Below are 15,445 nucleotides of genomic sequence, written 5' to 3'. Positions count from 1 at the left end.
ACATAAACCCAGTTTTTAGGCTCTATCTTGTATTCTGAAGGAGAGAATCGGTGAAGAGACTGTTGGTTTGCATTCTGAGAAAGAACACAGAAACAATACACAGTATCAAAATTATGAATATGAGCCAGAGTCCTCTGAGATCCTAAGTATATGCTAAAATTTCAAATGGCCATACCAGTTAGCAGACACTCCCAGTCAATCTCATTTCTGTATCTCCTCTAACTGCTTCAGAGATGAAGATACTATACATTACTAAACCCCAGGAGCTTTTCAAGCTTTACTTGAAAAGCAAGTGATACGTTATGGTTTTAAATTCTGAAATCTGCAGGGACTATAAAACAGAGTAAATTAGTTGGCTGGGTAATAGAGCCAGGACCTTATCCCATAGTGATGAAATAATTTCCCATGATTTCCAAGCAACTGGTTCAGCCAGCTAGGCTGAGGTATTAAAAAAAGAAATAATTGATCTAACCCCAACTTTTTAAAATAGTTGTGACCTTTGCCAAAGCAGAAATAAGGAAAAAAAATTAAAAAGAAAAAAAAATAGAGAGAGAACAAGTGCTTTTGTTTAAATGCTCTAGATAAGCACTCAAGATGTCTTACCTTTTTTTCAAACCTAAAGAAGTTTTAAATGGATATAATTTTAAGCATCAAAAGAGACAGAACTGCATTATCATAGATGTTAACAAGAGACAAGGGTGTATAATAATTGAACTTTCATAAAAGCCTCCATTACAATTCCAATTTCAAATTACAGTTGCGTTTTCTTATTTCACATTTGATCCAGACCCTTGTCAACTTCTTGAAGTTGTCATGCCATGCTTATGATTGGAGTAACTCTTTAAGGTGCATTTGTACACAGAAAAAAAAAAAATTATTTGAGGGGAACATGTTCATGAGCATCAGACTGATAAACTCAAAGAAGTGGTCAGCGAAACGGACAAAGAGGTCTAACTATATGAGCATGCCAATAATGAAGCTTCATGTATTAAGATTTTTCACCACTAAACAGACTTTGCAGAAATGTTTGCTAAAATCACTGAGAATACAGGATGAGCTGCAGAATGTGGCTTTGCCATATGACGACTTAGCCCTACAACAGAGCAAATCTTCTTCCCACTTTCAAACCCAGCAATTTGATTCAAGTACAATCTTAGACACTTCAGGCTTTGGTATTTCTAGCCAACTACTTTTGCTGCATTTTCTCTGAATGTTACCAATCATCTATGCAATTTCAGCTGCAAAACTAATCTTTGCCGTATATTACATGTAATGACCTCTTTTTAAAGCTGAAGCCCTTATGACCTCTATTGTATTTCAAGAACTTTTCATGATCTAATACCAAAGTGAAATATTTCCTTTATCAAGTCCAAATATATTTCTTTTTCAAGTACCACCATCTTCTTTAGTGCAATGAGAGGCAAAAGCTTTGAAAGGATTCCTGTAACCCGATTAACATTTTTGTAATTGCAAGGATTTCTAGAACTGCCACTAGGTTATAAAACAAAATCAAAATAATATGGAAGGATATTTGCACACAGGCACAGAGAGGTAGAAGCCATATGACTCTGAGATAATTCTGCACCCAAAGGTTCTCACTATTTTAAAATATGTTCTAAAAATTATTTATATTAATTTTCTTTTAGGAAAAAAGATGGAAAAGGACAGAGGCATGACATCATAATGAAAATTTTTAAAATCCAGTTTCTAGTTAACATTGCATTTCTTAACAGAAGCAAGACATTTGTTAAGAAGGGATGCAGGATTAGATTCCACAGTCATTCCAGTTAAAATATGTACAGACACGCATTCACGTGCATGCACGCACGCACGTGCACACACACACACACACACACACACTTTCTGTTAAAGGACCTTCAGCAGAAGCAACTGTGATCTCATCTTCTCTAATGAAGCAAGAAACCATTAATTCTGATTTTGGTTTTGGAGCAATTCTGCCACCCACAAGAAGGGTAACACTGGAAATGACTCTGTGAAATGGTGAAATCACCCTTTATTTATGGCAACATACTGGATATCTTTAGATGTATTTTAAATTAACAGTTTCTGTAACAGAATCTAAAATGCTACAATGTAGCACAGAGCAGTTTCTGTAACTTCAAACAGATTTTTCTTTTAGTATTATGTATACATGCATTAATGATTATTCAGTACTTCCAGATATGAACTTCACTGCCCAGGAGGCTGTAATGTTCCAAGTATAAACATCAGGCTCCTACAGATTCAAGTTCCTATACACTGGCTTGCTCAGCTGAATTCTTCTGTCACATGCAGTATCCATTATATATTAACTACACTTTGTTACTGCAGATGACTGGTGATAAAATACAGTTTAAAATCAAGTATCTGCGTTTCTCAAAACATTTCAAATGCACAGCCTTATTATCACCGGTTCATCCTGCCTTAAATGAAAACAAACAGAAATGCTTTGCAAGGCCTCCACACTCTCTAACCTAGAAGGAATTACAACTTCCTAAAAACAAACGGGTGACAGTTAAATATTTTCACTGAAGCTGCTGAAACAGGTTTTGTTGGTTGGTTGGTTTGTACAATTTCTTTAAAGAGGTGGTGAGATTTGGGGTGTGAGGGGAGTATTTTTTCTTCCATGACTCATCCAGCATGAATCTCTTCTACAAGAAAGTGTTCCAGAAATAAAAAGTGATACTCAGAACAGTAGTATGTATGCAGATGAATTACTACACTCTACAACACTGGCTGAAAAAAACCCACTGAAAACAGACAACATGCAAGCAGAAATGTGATGGCATTTTCAGGTAAAAATTGTTTTTTCCCATTAACAGTTCTATTATTTTATCCTACAGGATATTCATTTCCACCCCAATATATTAGATTTCCTGTATAATGTGGATGGAAATACTGACAACAGAAGTTACTTAAACCAGTAATAGGTTCATAGGGGACAGGGGAGGAAGGGGAAAATAAAAAAAAAAAGGAAAAAAATAAAAGGTAAGGTAAAAGGCTTTTTTTTTTTTTTTCCCTTTTTTCTATCTTTGTAAATTTTAATTTTAGTTCTTGTTTTGGTTGTGCTTCTTCAGTAAGGGCAAAGGGAGTAATTTTTTTGACAGTGGGGTTGGAGGATTGGCATCCCTCTCAATTCCAGTCAGGGTTTACCGAGCCCTCGGGACCAGTTCTCACTGTCCCATAACTGCAATATCACTGCAGCATTTCCTCCGGTTTGACAACCATCACGTATGGCGCTAGTGCACAGCACACAAACAAAGTTCTCCCCCTTCCCCTCCCAAAAGGCGAAGAGCGCTTTCCACCTGACCCCAACAGACTGGCCGCCCAGCCCAAGGGGTGGCCATGGGGCCCTCCGCGCTCGCAGGACGAAACAGATCCTGCAAGCCACCTGCGCTGCCAGGCCGAGGAAGGCACAGTGTTGGTGAAGTGGCCGCGCCAAGGCAGCAGCAGCCAGCAGGACCTTTTAAGGTAGAGGTGGCAGTGTCCAGCTATGGCCACTGGCCACAGCAGAGCCCTCGCCTTGAGCAGGACTAGAGGAGGTCCCCTGTTATCAGCGTTCAACATCAGTGCTGTGGCACTGACAGCCACCCACCGCTTCTCCTCTCGGAGCTGCTGAGAGTGGTCACAACATCTTATGCTAAATTATTAACTTGATGATAACTGCAACCAAAACTCGCTTTGGGGTAGATACGTATGTTTTTATGTGCAAAACATCTACCTATTAAAACAGTTAACAGAAATTTGTTATTTTCATTGGCTTTTGGCTTACTCTATAAACTCACTACATCATTTTGTAGGATTTTTATTATTATTATAATTCCATATTTCTGTTCAACTTGAAGTGATGAATGCAAAATCAATACAATAAGTAACAAATGTATCCACGGTGACTAAATAACAAACTCTAAAGCACAGCACAGTGAATGACAATTAGCAGTTATTGAAACTACTCCATCAAAATTCTGGTGTAATGTAAAAGAAAGGCTCATGCAATTAGAAGGGTCACAAAAAGTTTAATTATTTGAATGCTCAGCTCAAATAGTAGCATATACATAGTAGAATGTAGTAGAATATTTCAGCTCAAAATCTTGGAGGCTACAGCTTTGAAGAGAGCAACAAACACTATGACCGATTCCTGAATTTAGCAACTTTTCTCTCTGATGGTTAAGATGGTTAAGAAACTCACTTCACCTATTAATACTTGCTCTATAAGAATAATACTTTCAGAAGGTTAAGGTCTTATTTTCTACAGTAATTATTTCAGTATTTATTTCAACCTTAATGCTGTACATATGTGTTCCCACTATGCCACCTTACATCATCAGCAATTAGACAAGAAGGCCCAGAAAAACAAGCCAGATGCATACAAACATACAGAAATGCTTTTTCTACCCTTCCTATTCTTTGGGTGGCCCAATAGCAGCACGCACAGAGAAAAAAAACAAAACAAAACAAAACAAAAAAAACCAAACCAGAATTCTTCAGTAATATTAAAAGGAAATTCTTTGTTTTCTTCAGAAAATATAAAATTCCAGTATCATCTATATGATGGCTATAGCAATTTTAAGTCAAAGTAGGTGTGCATCGTATGCAGTCAAGCTTTCATCCAGCTCTGTGCATCACTGCTTTATGCAGTAAGTGTTACAACAGGGACAGGTGAGATTACAGACGTTCTGGCTTCTCACAGACAGAGCAGGAAAACACCCAGAACTGCCACAGGTAAACATTATCCCCATTAAATCATGCTTTGTTATGCAAAAGACAGAAACAAGAACATTCATTTAAAACAATATTAAAGGAAGTTTCAGACTGAACAAAGCAGACCGAGAACCTGCCTAACAGAAACTTTCAGCTCTGCTCTCAGAAGTGAAATTTCCTACAAAGCAGACAGAAAGCACAATCCAGTTTGTTTCAATTAAAAACTTGTGTTGCACCGGAAAAAAAAAAATAAGCATGTGAAACAGCGGTTTGTATTTCTCCAGAAGAAGTGACACCAAGATAAGTTTGATCAACATTACGTGTTTCTGAGAATTATTGACAGAAAAAAAATGCTAAAATTAAGTACCGTACAGATAACATATACTTAATACCCTAACTCATATAACTTCAGGAAACCACAACTTCTAATCCTAGTCACACAGGCAATTGTTGCAAACCTGACTGTAACAAAAGAAAACCCAACTCATCCTTGCAATGATATTAAAGGTAGAAAAATGACACAAAAGAAATGAGCAAAAGATTAGCTGAATGCCACGTTTTTAATGGTGAAGAGACTTAATCCAAATTACTCAAACCTAAAAACCATAATGCTTGTCTATTATTCCTCAGTCTTTGGAAAAAATAGTAAAGCTAAAACACTGCAAATTTGTCTTTGAACTGTTCTGACAACTCAGCCAATTTATATTTTTTCTGTTAGGACAGTTTACATCAAAATCAATCTGCTTTCATAATTGATGGGTTTCACTGTTAAAGTCAACACCCTCCTCACTAATATTTTTAATTTTACAAAAATAAGAAAATAATGCTCAGCATGTCATAAAGCATAGTACTTCTGTGACTGGGCTCAGAATATTACAAAAGTTCTTCTCTTCGAGCTCGAAGTGAACTCCTGATTCAATATTTAATGACACTGAGAAAGCTGCTGAATGTCCCAGAAGCCCTCCAACTCTCCGCTCTGTGTTCATTCTAAGTATTATGCAGCTATAAATTAACACTGAAGATAGATGAGATTTCAAGTAGCCAGGAATAGTATTTTTCCATCACACCACCAAATTTCCTATTTTATTTTTTTGCTGTTTAGCAGCTCTAACTTGCAGCAGTATATTGCAATAGTACATCCCAGCCCAGTACTGCAGCACTACACTGCTTAGACATAGCTCTACGCTCCAGCATGTTTTTAGGGTATGCAGCCAGCTCAGCTGTAAGCCGAAGGAAGATTTCCATCAAGCAGCAAAACTAAACGCTGCACAAATATTTAACAGCTCTGAGACCTCTAAAGGCTTAAAATAATATGCATTTTGTGGTATGCTAGGAGCCAACCCCACACCAGTGATCTGCATAATGCAGAGTACTCAGCAAACACACCACTGTAAATAAAGCATTGTTTCACCTTTGTATCTTTGAATTCTTTAAACTAAAAGCTGAATGAAATTCTAAGGTTTACTGTGTCTTCTCACCACAGTGCAGGAGCAGCTCGTCCATTACATTAAGTTCGTCTAAAACTTCCCATGCCTCACAACCATTTCTCATCTCCTCTCGCAGATGAAACACAAGTTCATATAAAGCAAACCTAGGATGAGTTCGAGTTCATCCTATCTAGCTTATTTTTCAAGCTGCTAAAACTACGCGGTAGCCCACTCAAACAGAAAATTTCGCAGACAATGGAATCCTTTCAAACTGCACAGCCGACAGGATTCCCCAGTTGTCAGTTTTAGGTGCGTGCCAGCACAAAATGTTCTTGCATCCAAAATTTATAATAATCTCTCTTATTGATAATGTGAGCAGAAGCAAAATTACATCACAGTTAACACTTACCAAAATACATTATGTTTCTCATTAATCATGCAGTCAGGATCCCACCGCTGTGTATTCAGCATTAGCTCCCGCACAGGGCTGACATGTAAAACAGAGCTCTTTCATTCTACATTATGTGGAAATTTCCCAGCACAAGAAGCGTGAGTGAGCAGTGTGCCTCCTCAGGATGAGCGCTTTGCAGGCAGTCTTATCCCTGATACAATCCCTGTCTGATTTAGCATTTACTCCGGCTGCATGCTGCACTGCCCATTCTTACTGTAATCTGACTCCTCCTTCTGATGTCCTTGCTGTGCCTGTGACATCAGGACTAAGAGTACTACAAACAGATCTTTTCTTTAACGGGCTCGCAACAACATGCTCTAATATTCTGGGTAACCAAACTCTGGATTGGGGAAAAAAAACACAAAAAAACCCAAACACAAACAAACAACAAAAACCTCTTCTAAAATCATACTTTTTTTTTTTTTTTTTTTTTTTTTTTTTTTTTAACGTGCTCAATTACATAATCGATGGGAAAGACAAAGCGTATTTTGTTAACATATTTTTTGTCGAAGGACAGGCTCCAGGAGAAGCCCCGAGTGCCCTGATTTTCCAACTTCAGTAGAACATAAAAGATGCTTGGCACTTTGCAAGATCATGTCCCCCTAGGACTTTTTTTTTCTTTGTTTAAATCAATAGTTCCATCTCAATAAATGATTTTAATCTGAATGTTGGATAAAGCTCAGTCTGTTTCTATTTTTAAAAAGCAATTGACAAATAGGTAGTTCAATTTCAAAAGAGCTGAACTGATTTTTTAAAACTATGATTTCTTCACATGAATAACAAAGCGTGAGGATGGGAGATATATGACAACGAAGATTTGTAATGGAGTTTACAACCTTTCACCCTTCAGGTCTCTGGTGCCTTTCCAGCCCAGGTTGATAAGTCATTAGCAGCTGGTAGCTATTTTATTGTTCTGTGACAAATGGAGTTGTCCTAACTTTGCTGTAAATAGGTCCCCACACAGTCCCTGCTGCTATATAAACTAGTAGTGGCTTCAGAAGAAGAACAACCAAAGAAATGATGAACTACTCTCCACCACCGACACGTCATGCCTCGGGATGGATCTGACACACACTGTTGTGGCAGCGTGGTGAAGACTATGCAGTCTGTATTTGTGCACATATGATGTCTGTTCTGTGAATCAACAGAGGACATCGGTCTCCTGCTGTCAGTCTGGCATGTATCACTGGTAATACACTTAAATTAAATAAAGGTAAAAAAATGGATAGTATGCTGAAGTGTTTATTTCATTATAATAGGACCTAACAAATGAATGTTTTCATTCTACAGGAAAGAAGATGACAGGTATAATTCATTCTTATTTGTAAAAGCTCCACACTTTCCTATTTCATGAGGTCCAATCACTTAGGGAAAAATTATCCCACCAGCACAGCAGCCAAGGAACGCTCCAATTGCAGCAGAAGAGTTAAGAACCCTGGTGTACATCGCCACTACGCATCTCTCAGTAGGAGTCCTCCGCAGCATTGCTCTCACGAGTATGCAAGTCACCTGTGCACAAGTCACCGAGATAAAAACTGCACGGGGGAACTGGGGCATGAATTTAAGTCCTGTCTCTCACTGGCAGTCCCACGGTTCTCCGTTTCTGTTGCCTAGCCCTTTCTTATTGCAACTGCCCTTAGGAAAATGTATGCCTGAAGTGAGGGATACACAGTACACAGCCAGACTCCAAAATAAATTTTGCTCCACAATTAAAAAGTACATAGTGCGTGAGAGAGCAAGGTCGAGACTTCTTGTGTGGTTCAAACTGACCAACAGCAACTTAAATTAAGCTAATCAAGAAACATTATCTGGAAACCCCTGAGGAAAAAAGAAGCTGTCTAGAAACCATGGCCTGTATTTTAACTAGAGGGTTTGGACAGCAAGTAACAGAGGATATTCAAGGCACCCTCCTTTCCTCTGTTTCACCATTACAATGCTCATTCACTTCTACTGTAGAAGGAAGGACACCTCACTATAGGAGAAAACACCACCCTCAAAGGCTGGTTTAAAACATCTCAGCTGAGCCACTCTAATGCCCTCTGAGCAGCAGGTACTATTAGGACCCTTCTGCAGCACAAGCATTCCCTTCCCTCCCTTCACTGAGGGTAAAAGCTCACAGAATCAATTTGCTGTGAAATCCTTCAGCTCCTTTGCCAGCACCAAAGTGCTTTTGCAGAGGCACTGCATGATGTCCTTTAGGACAGTCTGCACTCAGGCGCAGCATTTGCCTGTTAGGCTGCGTTTACCTTATCGCAGAAAAGCTCAGGCTCATTCTGCCAGGAGTCAGACCCCGGGAGATGTAGACTACCTCCAGTCTCGACGTTCCTCCAAGGTGATACTGCTTGCTGATTTGTGCCATCAGCTGGCCAGCTGAGAGCACGGGTACAGATGACTCATGTCTGTGTAGATGTGCCATTAGCGGTCAGGCAGCAACTATGCTGCCTTTAAACATCCCTTCTTGAGCTAGCTGCTCCGTTACAATACCAGTTTGGTGGAGCCTGATGGCAGGTCAGCTCCTTGGGAATCATAAACTGCAAAGCACCACATAGACGCACATATTTTCACTACTTGGTTCTGAATGCTACCTCCACTTCTGTTTTGCACTTCAGGATGCAAAACAATAAGCACCATCTCCCCCCTTATTGCATCTTATTTGTGTTCTTAAAATAAACAAACAATCAAACTAGACAATGAAGAACTAAAGCAAGAAGTTTTCTTTAATTTCTTTGCATTTCAACTATGCAAGAGAGGAGGGAAAATCACTGGTGGTCTCTCCTGGAAAGCTTTCACAACCCAAATTCACATACTCCATGCCAAACTCTGCTTTCATTTACACACATACAACATTAATAAACTGCAAAAAGAAATAGAGTTCCAAGCAAGGGACAAAGAATAAATTTTATTCCCAGATATTGTCACTGTTGGTGAAAGCAAGGATTGGTTTAGCAATTGTAAGCCCGAATGGCTGGTGTTTTAACTCAAGCACTGTGGACTTTGCTGAATACAACAGTGGGGAAGCGCAGTCAGGAGTAGCAAACATTTGTGTGCGTCTGGAGATTTGAGTAGTCCCAGTCTGGGCATGCAGGATCATGTAGACTGAATGAGCAAATTACCCACGATGTCAGCCCACAGCACAAACTCCCAATCATCAACAAGCCAGCACAGGCCAACCAGCATTTAGCTTTGCTACAGATGCAGGTCAACTGCAAAATTACCATATTTTCATGCATGGTTCGCCTATAAAAACAAACCCCCCAAACCCTCGTGATTCAGCAACAGCATAAACATAACGCGAAAAAAATGTACCTTCTGCTAAAACGGCTGTTCCACAACCTTATTTCTAATAATAGAAGTAGTTTCTACTCCCTGAAATCCTCTTTCCCAGAAATCTGCTTCTTTTTTTTCCTAATAGCATCTCCACCTTCATTTCTTCTGCCCTTCTTCACCTTGACAACCTGAGTTTGGTAAAGGGTTTGCCACAAAGGGCAGATTTTCAAAATGCAGACTACCCCACAAGACATTACCTCCTTGGAATAAACAAAAAGCAAGCTGAGAAATACACATGTCCAAGAAGTACAGCACGTACCCTACATTTCTGCAGAGCTGGGAAAGCTACAGCTTACCCCCCATGCTTGAATTCACATAGAGCCAAAGGCCACTTTGTGAACCAGCTGTGCTATCTATGCTTTCTACTGATTTTTATCTATCCACCTATTTACACCATGCCTCCACAGTAAGTGTTAAAACCACTTACAAGCATGTCTGTTGCAGAGACCAATTAATATTTAATATTAATGCACCTAGTTAATTCCCTAGGATTCCTGGAAAACTCTCTTCCAGTCTTGAACTCTCCCAGGAGTCAACTAATATTAGATTTATACCCAGACTCTTACCAGTTGGCTTTGATGAATTTCAATTAGTGAGGCTGACCACAAACCTTTACTTGAAAATGCAGAAGCATATCGAGGGATTCTGCTGGCAGAAATTTAACAGTAGGCAACAAAATACACTAGTGACACAACATTTTATGTATCATGTGTAGTAGGTTAAAAGATCTCATACACTTGAAAGGTTTCCAGCTTTTCCTAAAATAAATTTTATCTACTGTACAGAGGCAGCTATTAAGAATAAAAATGCATTGTCCAAACATTCATTTATGAAAATAAAGTGGGAGAAGCAATCCAAATCACACTTGACCTACTCATTCACCAAAAGCACCCTAAAACCAAAAGATTCTTGAAGGTGAAGTAGGTCTAGAACTTCTATGTAATCTGGAAATTTACGTATTGTAGATATTTCATTCCTATTAGTATTACAATGTACAGAAATAAAAAACAACAAACAAGCCACAGATTTGTAAGGCTCCAAAAGTAGTTGAAAGTCTTTCCAAGTGCACATATTTTCGTGCCTCAAATCAAATATACTTAGTACATCAGCTAGAAATCTGGTTTGTTTTTATTTTGAAGCCATCTGGAGTAGTTTAAGACACACTACACAGTAATGATGATTTTGTGATTCGTTACTAATCTCTTGAAGTTATGCTAAAGGATAAGAAGGGAAGGAGCAAGTTATGTTTGTGTATTTTAACTAGCCATAGAGGCTCGTCTTTGGTTTTGCACATACTCCACTGGCTAAAACTACCAAATGTTTTTTTTACCCTTGACTCAGAAGTGTCGTTTCTGGAGATCTGCAATATTTGTCACCATGAATACCATTTAACTGCAACAGTACCCAGAGGAACTCTACTGCCACACGTGAATACAACTGGAGGAACTTAATTAATCTTCCTGTCACTTCCATGATGCTTTTCATTAGTTTAGCTGCTATCTGATCAACTGCTCCATTCTCTATTGGAAATGGCTAACCAGAACCTCCTATAAAAGTGTTTTCAAGAGGTAAACAAAGACTCACCTTTGATTCTGAGAGCCTTTACAAATCTTTGCCATGCAGACTTTATCAGTTCAATAACAGTACTCGCAGCACTGCTCTTTTTAAGCAACTGGGATTTTCCACATGCAAGGCTAAGAAATATAAATAGCAACAATATACAGTTTTGTAAGCTTAAAGCTAGTACGTCTAGTATTTTATAGTTTGAACACAGATAGCATATGGCAATTGAAAGGTCATATTCTTCTGAATTTCCTTCCAATGAATATGGATAGTTATTACACAAACAGAATGCCGCCAACATAAAACCAAACCGACATTTTAAGCACTATTTTAAGCACTTTTACTAAAAGCCCACTCCTGTAATTTTTAGCTCCTAAGCATGTGACAAGATTTAAGATAATGAATGCAAATTAATATACAACTGGTGCAGAAGCTTCTTTGACTACGTATATTAATAATAATTTTAAAGGGAAAGATGGTCTTAAAAGCAAACAACAAGACTGAGAAGATTGTCTGAGTCCATGTCAAAGATATTTTTTCACACACAGAAAAAACAGATCTTTTCCAGTCAAAGAATGAAAACTGGAATTGGTGATAACATTAACTCCAACAGGCATAGTCTTTCCATTCTCCCTCTTTCCCTTGTAATTTTATTTCCATACCACATTCAGTAAAATTTGTCTAATATTGTGGGTTTTGAGTACATCACACGTAGACAATGCATCACTACCCTTTGTGAGGTGAACAAATTAGTCAGCGTTTCATTTTTTTCTGCCCATCTTTCCAACACCCTCTACAATTTTGCAACATATGTTTTAAGATTCATCACCAAAGCCAGGCATTGTATTCTCACAATTAATATTTATAATATATACATTTAAATTTATAAATCCAGATGCTGCACTGAGAAATTCTGTACAGCTTTTGCACTCTAGATTGGTTTTATTTTTCATTCTGATTTACAGGATGCTATATGTTCATAAGTACAACCTGCATTTTGCATTTTCTGATTGTACCATCATGAACTAGTTAAATTTGGTATGTAGAGGATCTGGTCAATTAACCCCTTCTTAATCAGATGTGTACATGCCTTACGCTGTATAGTGCATTTTTTAAAAAAGGAAATGTGGCCAAAACTATGCACGTTTATTATTTCTAAAATAAACTTTATCAGTCAAATGATGTCTCAAGTAACAAACCCAGATATTACATAGTGAAATGGTCTGTTTATGCTGCCTGTTTTAACTGTTTATATTCTGTTAAACTAAAAATATCTAACATTTATTTTTTTATTAATTAAAGACTTTTTCGTTTTGCTGAGGAATGATAGCAATGCAGTTGTTGCATGGGTGTCGGTTACATTTCAATACCAGCAAATCATTTGCACTCCTGTACTTCCCTGTGGTTTCACGTGGGTGGTTTAGGGTTTCTTTGGGGGGAGGTGAGGGTAGGGTGCAGGGGGTGGGAGGTGTTTATTTGGTGGTTGGATTTTTTTGAGGTTTTTTTGATTGGTTGTTTTGTTGCTTGGTTTTAGTTTGTTTTTTTCCCCTTCAAAAAGGGTGCATCAATGAAATGGGGATCTCCTCAACAAATCTTTTAGGACTCTTGTGCAAAAGTTATCCAGGCCTCTTGATTTTAAATAGTCTTTAGTCCAAGTGGCTGCTCCTTGACATCTTCCTTTCTTTCTTCTAAGAAAGAAGTGCCTTAGCACATTCATGACATGAGGACAGTATCAAGCAATTTTCAAAATACAGAATGAAAATATTTATTTAACACTTACGGTTCTTTCAAATCACTCATAACAATCTTACTATCTCCATCTAGTGGCTTTTATAGTATAAGGATTTTTGCTCTTAATACACGAAAAACTTTTTATTGTCCTTTGTCTTGCCAACCACAGATTTTTCATTTCCTGTTTTTGACCTTCCCTATAAATTTTCCATACTATTTCTAATTTATATCCATTAGTATCCATTTCCTCTTTCATCATTTTGTTCCAAGTTGCTTTTTCATTTCTAGTTGCTGTCCTTATTTTGTGGCTGAACCAGAACAGACTTTTAGCCAAAGTTTTTAATTTTCTGAACATGAAATGACTTTTTTTCATCATCTGGTGACCTCTAGATATTTAAGGAAGTGTCAGTTTCCTTTCCAAGTCTTTCTATGTTTTTCTTCCCAAACAGTTCTGCTCCTAATTTTCATTTAAGAAATAAAATATTATGAAACCCAAAATATGCAAAAGATTTTATCTGCATTTTGTTTGCTCCTGTAGAATGTAATCAAATCAATTTCTGTACCCTTAAGTCCCTGAATGGAACAATTTCAAGATATGAACATGAAACAATACTCCATTTTCTTGCAGTACAGAGCTGTTCAAAAATTAAAAGAAAAAAAAAAGTAGCAATGCAGTATGATATTTCTGTTTCCCAGTGATTATGAAGAACTGAGCTGTGATTTCAATATATAAATACAAGACAAAAATGCTGGCAGATGCAGTCCCAATGTGGGTGATGAGCAGCTTGGTTTTTATACTGGGTCAATTGATGGGAGCAAGGCTGCAGCATAGACCTACAGGCAGGAAGGGACAGGAGCACTGCCAGCTGCACAGCACTACAACTTCTCTGCTGCTCTGGATATCTGAGACACTTTCCAACAGCACTTGAAGCATCGGCACTGCATTTGGAACTAAGAACAGGCAGGAGCTAAAAGCACATCCAGCTCTAACTACCCAAAACCAGGCATCTCAACTAAACTAGCCAGTGCTACAGGTGCCTCCTGGGGCAACTCATACCATTGTAAATTGTTATCTGAGAGGAAGACCAGTCGTTCTCTGCAGGTGCTTCTCGTTCTACTCACAGACAAGTATCAACATTTGATTTAGGTTAGATGATGAACTTTTAGCCAGTTACAGTTAGGCAGGAAAAATTTCATCTCCAATGACTATAAAACAGTTTAATCTCATAGAAAACACACATGATATGTTTGATTTCCTCTTTAATATCCAAGGAAAAATTCTTTTGGCCAACAAATTGCTATCAAAGGAAATGCTAGTCAAAGGCAAGTTGCAATCTGTCAGAAACTGCCATGCAAAAAGGGGAGGAGGACAAAATGGCAGCAGACAAGGCACTAATTTGAAAGTATAAAAAGATGCAAGTTATAGCATAGTGTTCAACTTTTTATGAGATAGTTTTGAAAAAAAATATGCTGTTTTTATTCACACCAGCACTGAATTTGATTTGCATGTCCATGTGTAAGCATTTCTCAGTTCCACACATGAAGCTTCACAACAGAGCATAAGAAATGAATCATTATGAGGTGAAAATACCAGAGATATTTATTTTTTCCACAGTAGATCTCACTAGAGGTGGGATTTGACTCAGAGGCTGACATCTAAGTTTTTAGGTGTATATGTGGGTATCTACCTGTGAGACGGATATCTAATTTCCCATCACAGTCAATGGAGATAACATTGATGCAGTCAACAAAGTCAGAAGTTATTTATCACATCCAGAAGCAGGCACCAAATTGGTTGGTCAAGTAGCTCTCCAGGCTCCATTAACTATATTGACTAGAATTTCACCAATCAAAAGGGGAGCTTAAACACCTAATTCACTTGTAGATACCTAACACATCTAACTATACATATTCTGAGAAATTGGAGCTGAACCTCAGCCAAAGCATCCAGAGCTCTTAAAAGATCTAGGACCCCTGCAGATAACTTATACCCATTGAAATTCAGCTCCATCTGGGATCATCACTGCAACTACCAACTGTGCTCAGCAACACTAAGCAGCAATTTAGAACAGAACATGAAGAACACCTGCAAGTGAAACCAGCATGAAATTTATACAAGAAGAATTGAATTATCTCCTAAGGAATTAACTATAACATTAGCTTCCACAGTGCTTGAGGAAGTTTTCTGGGTTTTTAAATGACCCCACAGTGCACAAAAAAAAAAAAAAAAAAAAAAAGAAAAAAA

At 38.0% G+C, this 15,445-nt stretch overlaps 1 protein-coding gene across 5 annotated transcripts in view; it reads right to left on the bottom strand.

Annotated features, from left to right (window-relative positions):
- The window catches only part of ZNF385D (zinc finger protein 385D), a 443,055-nt gene that overhangs the window by 171,585 nt on the left and 256,025 nt on the right, over positions 1 to 15,445 (bottom strand). Inside the window, exon 1 of one of the 5 annotated variants that reach the window (XM_026841922.1) lies at positions 6,538 to 6,847. The exons of 3 other annotated variants lie outside the window; for them this stretch is intronic. In XM_026841922.1, coding sequence (XP_026697723.1) covers positions 6,538 to 6,559 — 22 coding nt within the window. In that variant the 5' untranslated portion in view covers positions 6,560 to 6,847. Of the gene's footprint in view, positions 1 to 6,537; positions 6,848 to 15,445 lie in introns of those variants that run through there. One more of the 5 variants, XM_026841923.1, reaches the window with a different exon arrangement.

The sequence above is a fragment of the Athene cunicularia genome, assembly GCF_003259725.1.
Source record: "Athene cunicularia isolate RWA chromosome 2 unlocalized genomic scaffold, athCun1 chr2_part1, whole genome shotgun sequence".
NCBI classification, from domain to species: Eukaryota; Metazoa; Chordata; class Aves; order Strigiformes; family Strigidae; genus Athene; species Athene cunicularia.
Note: the sequence above shows the minus strand (reverse complement) of the source record. Positions and strands in the feature narration are given on the sequence as shown.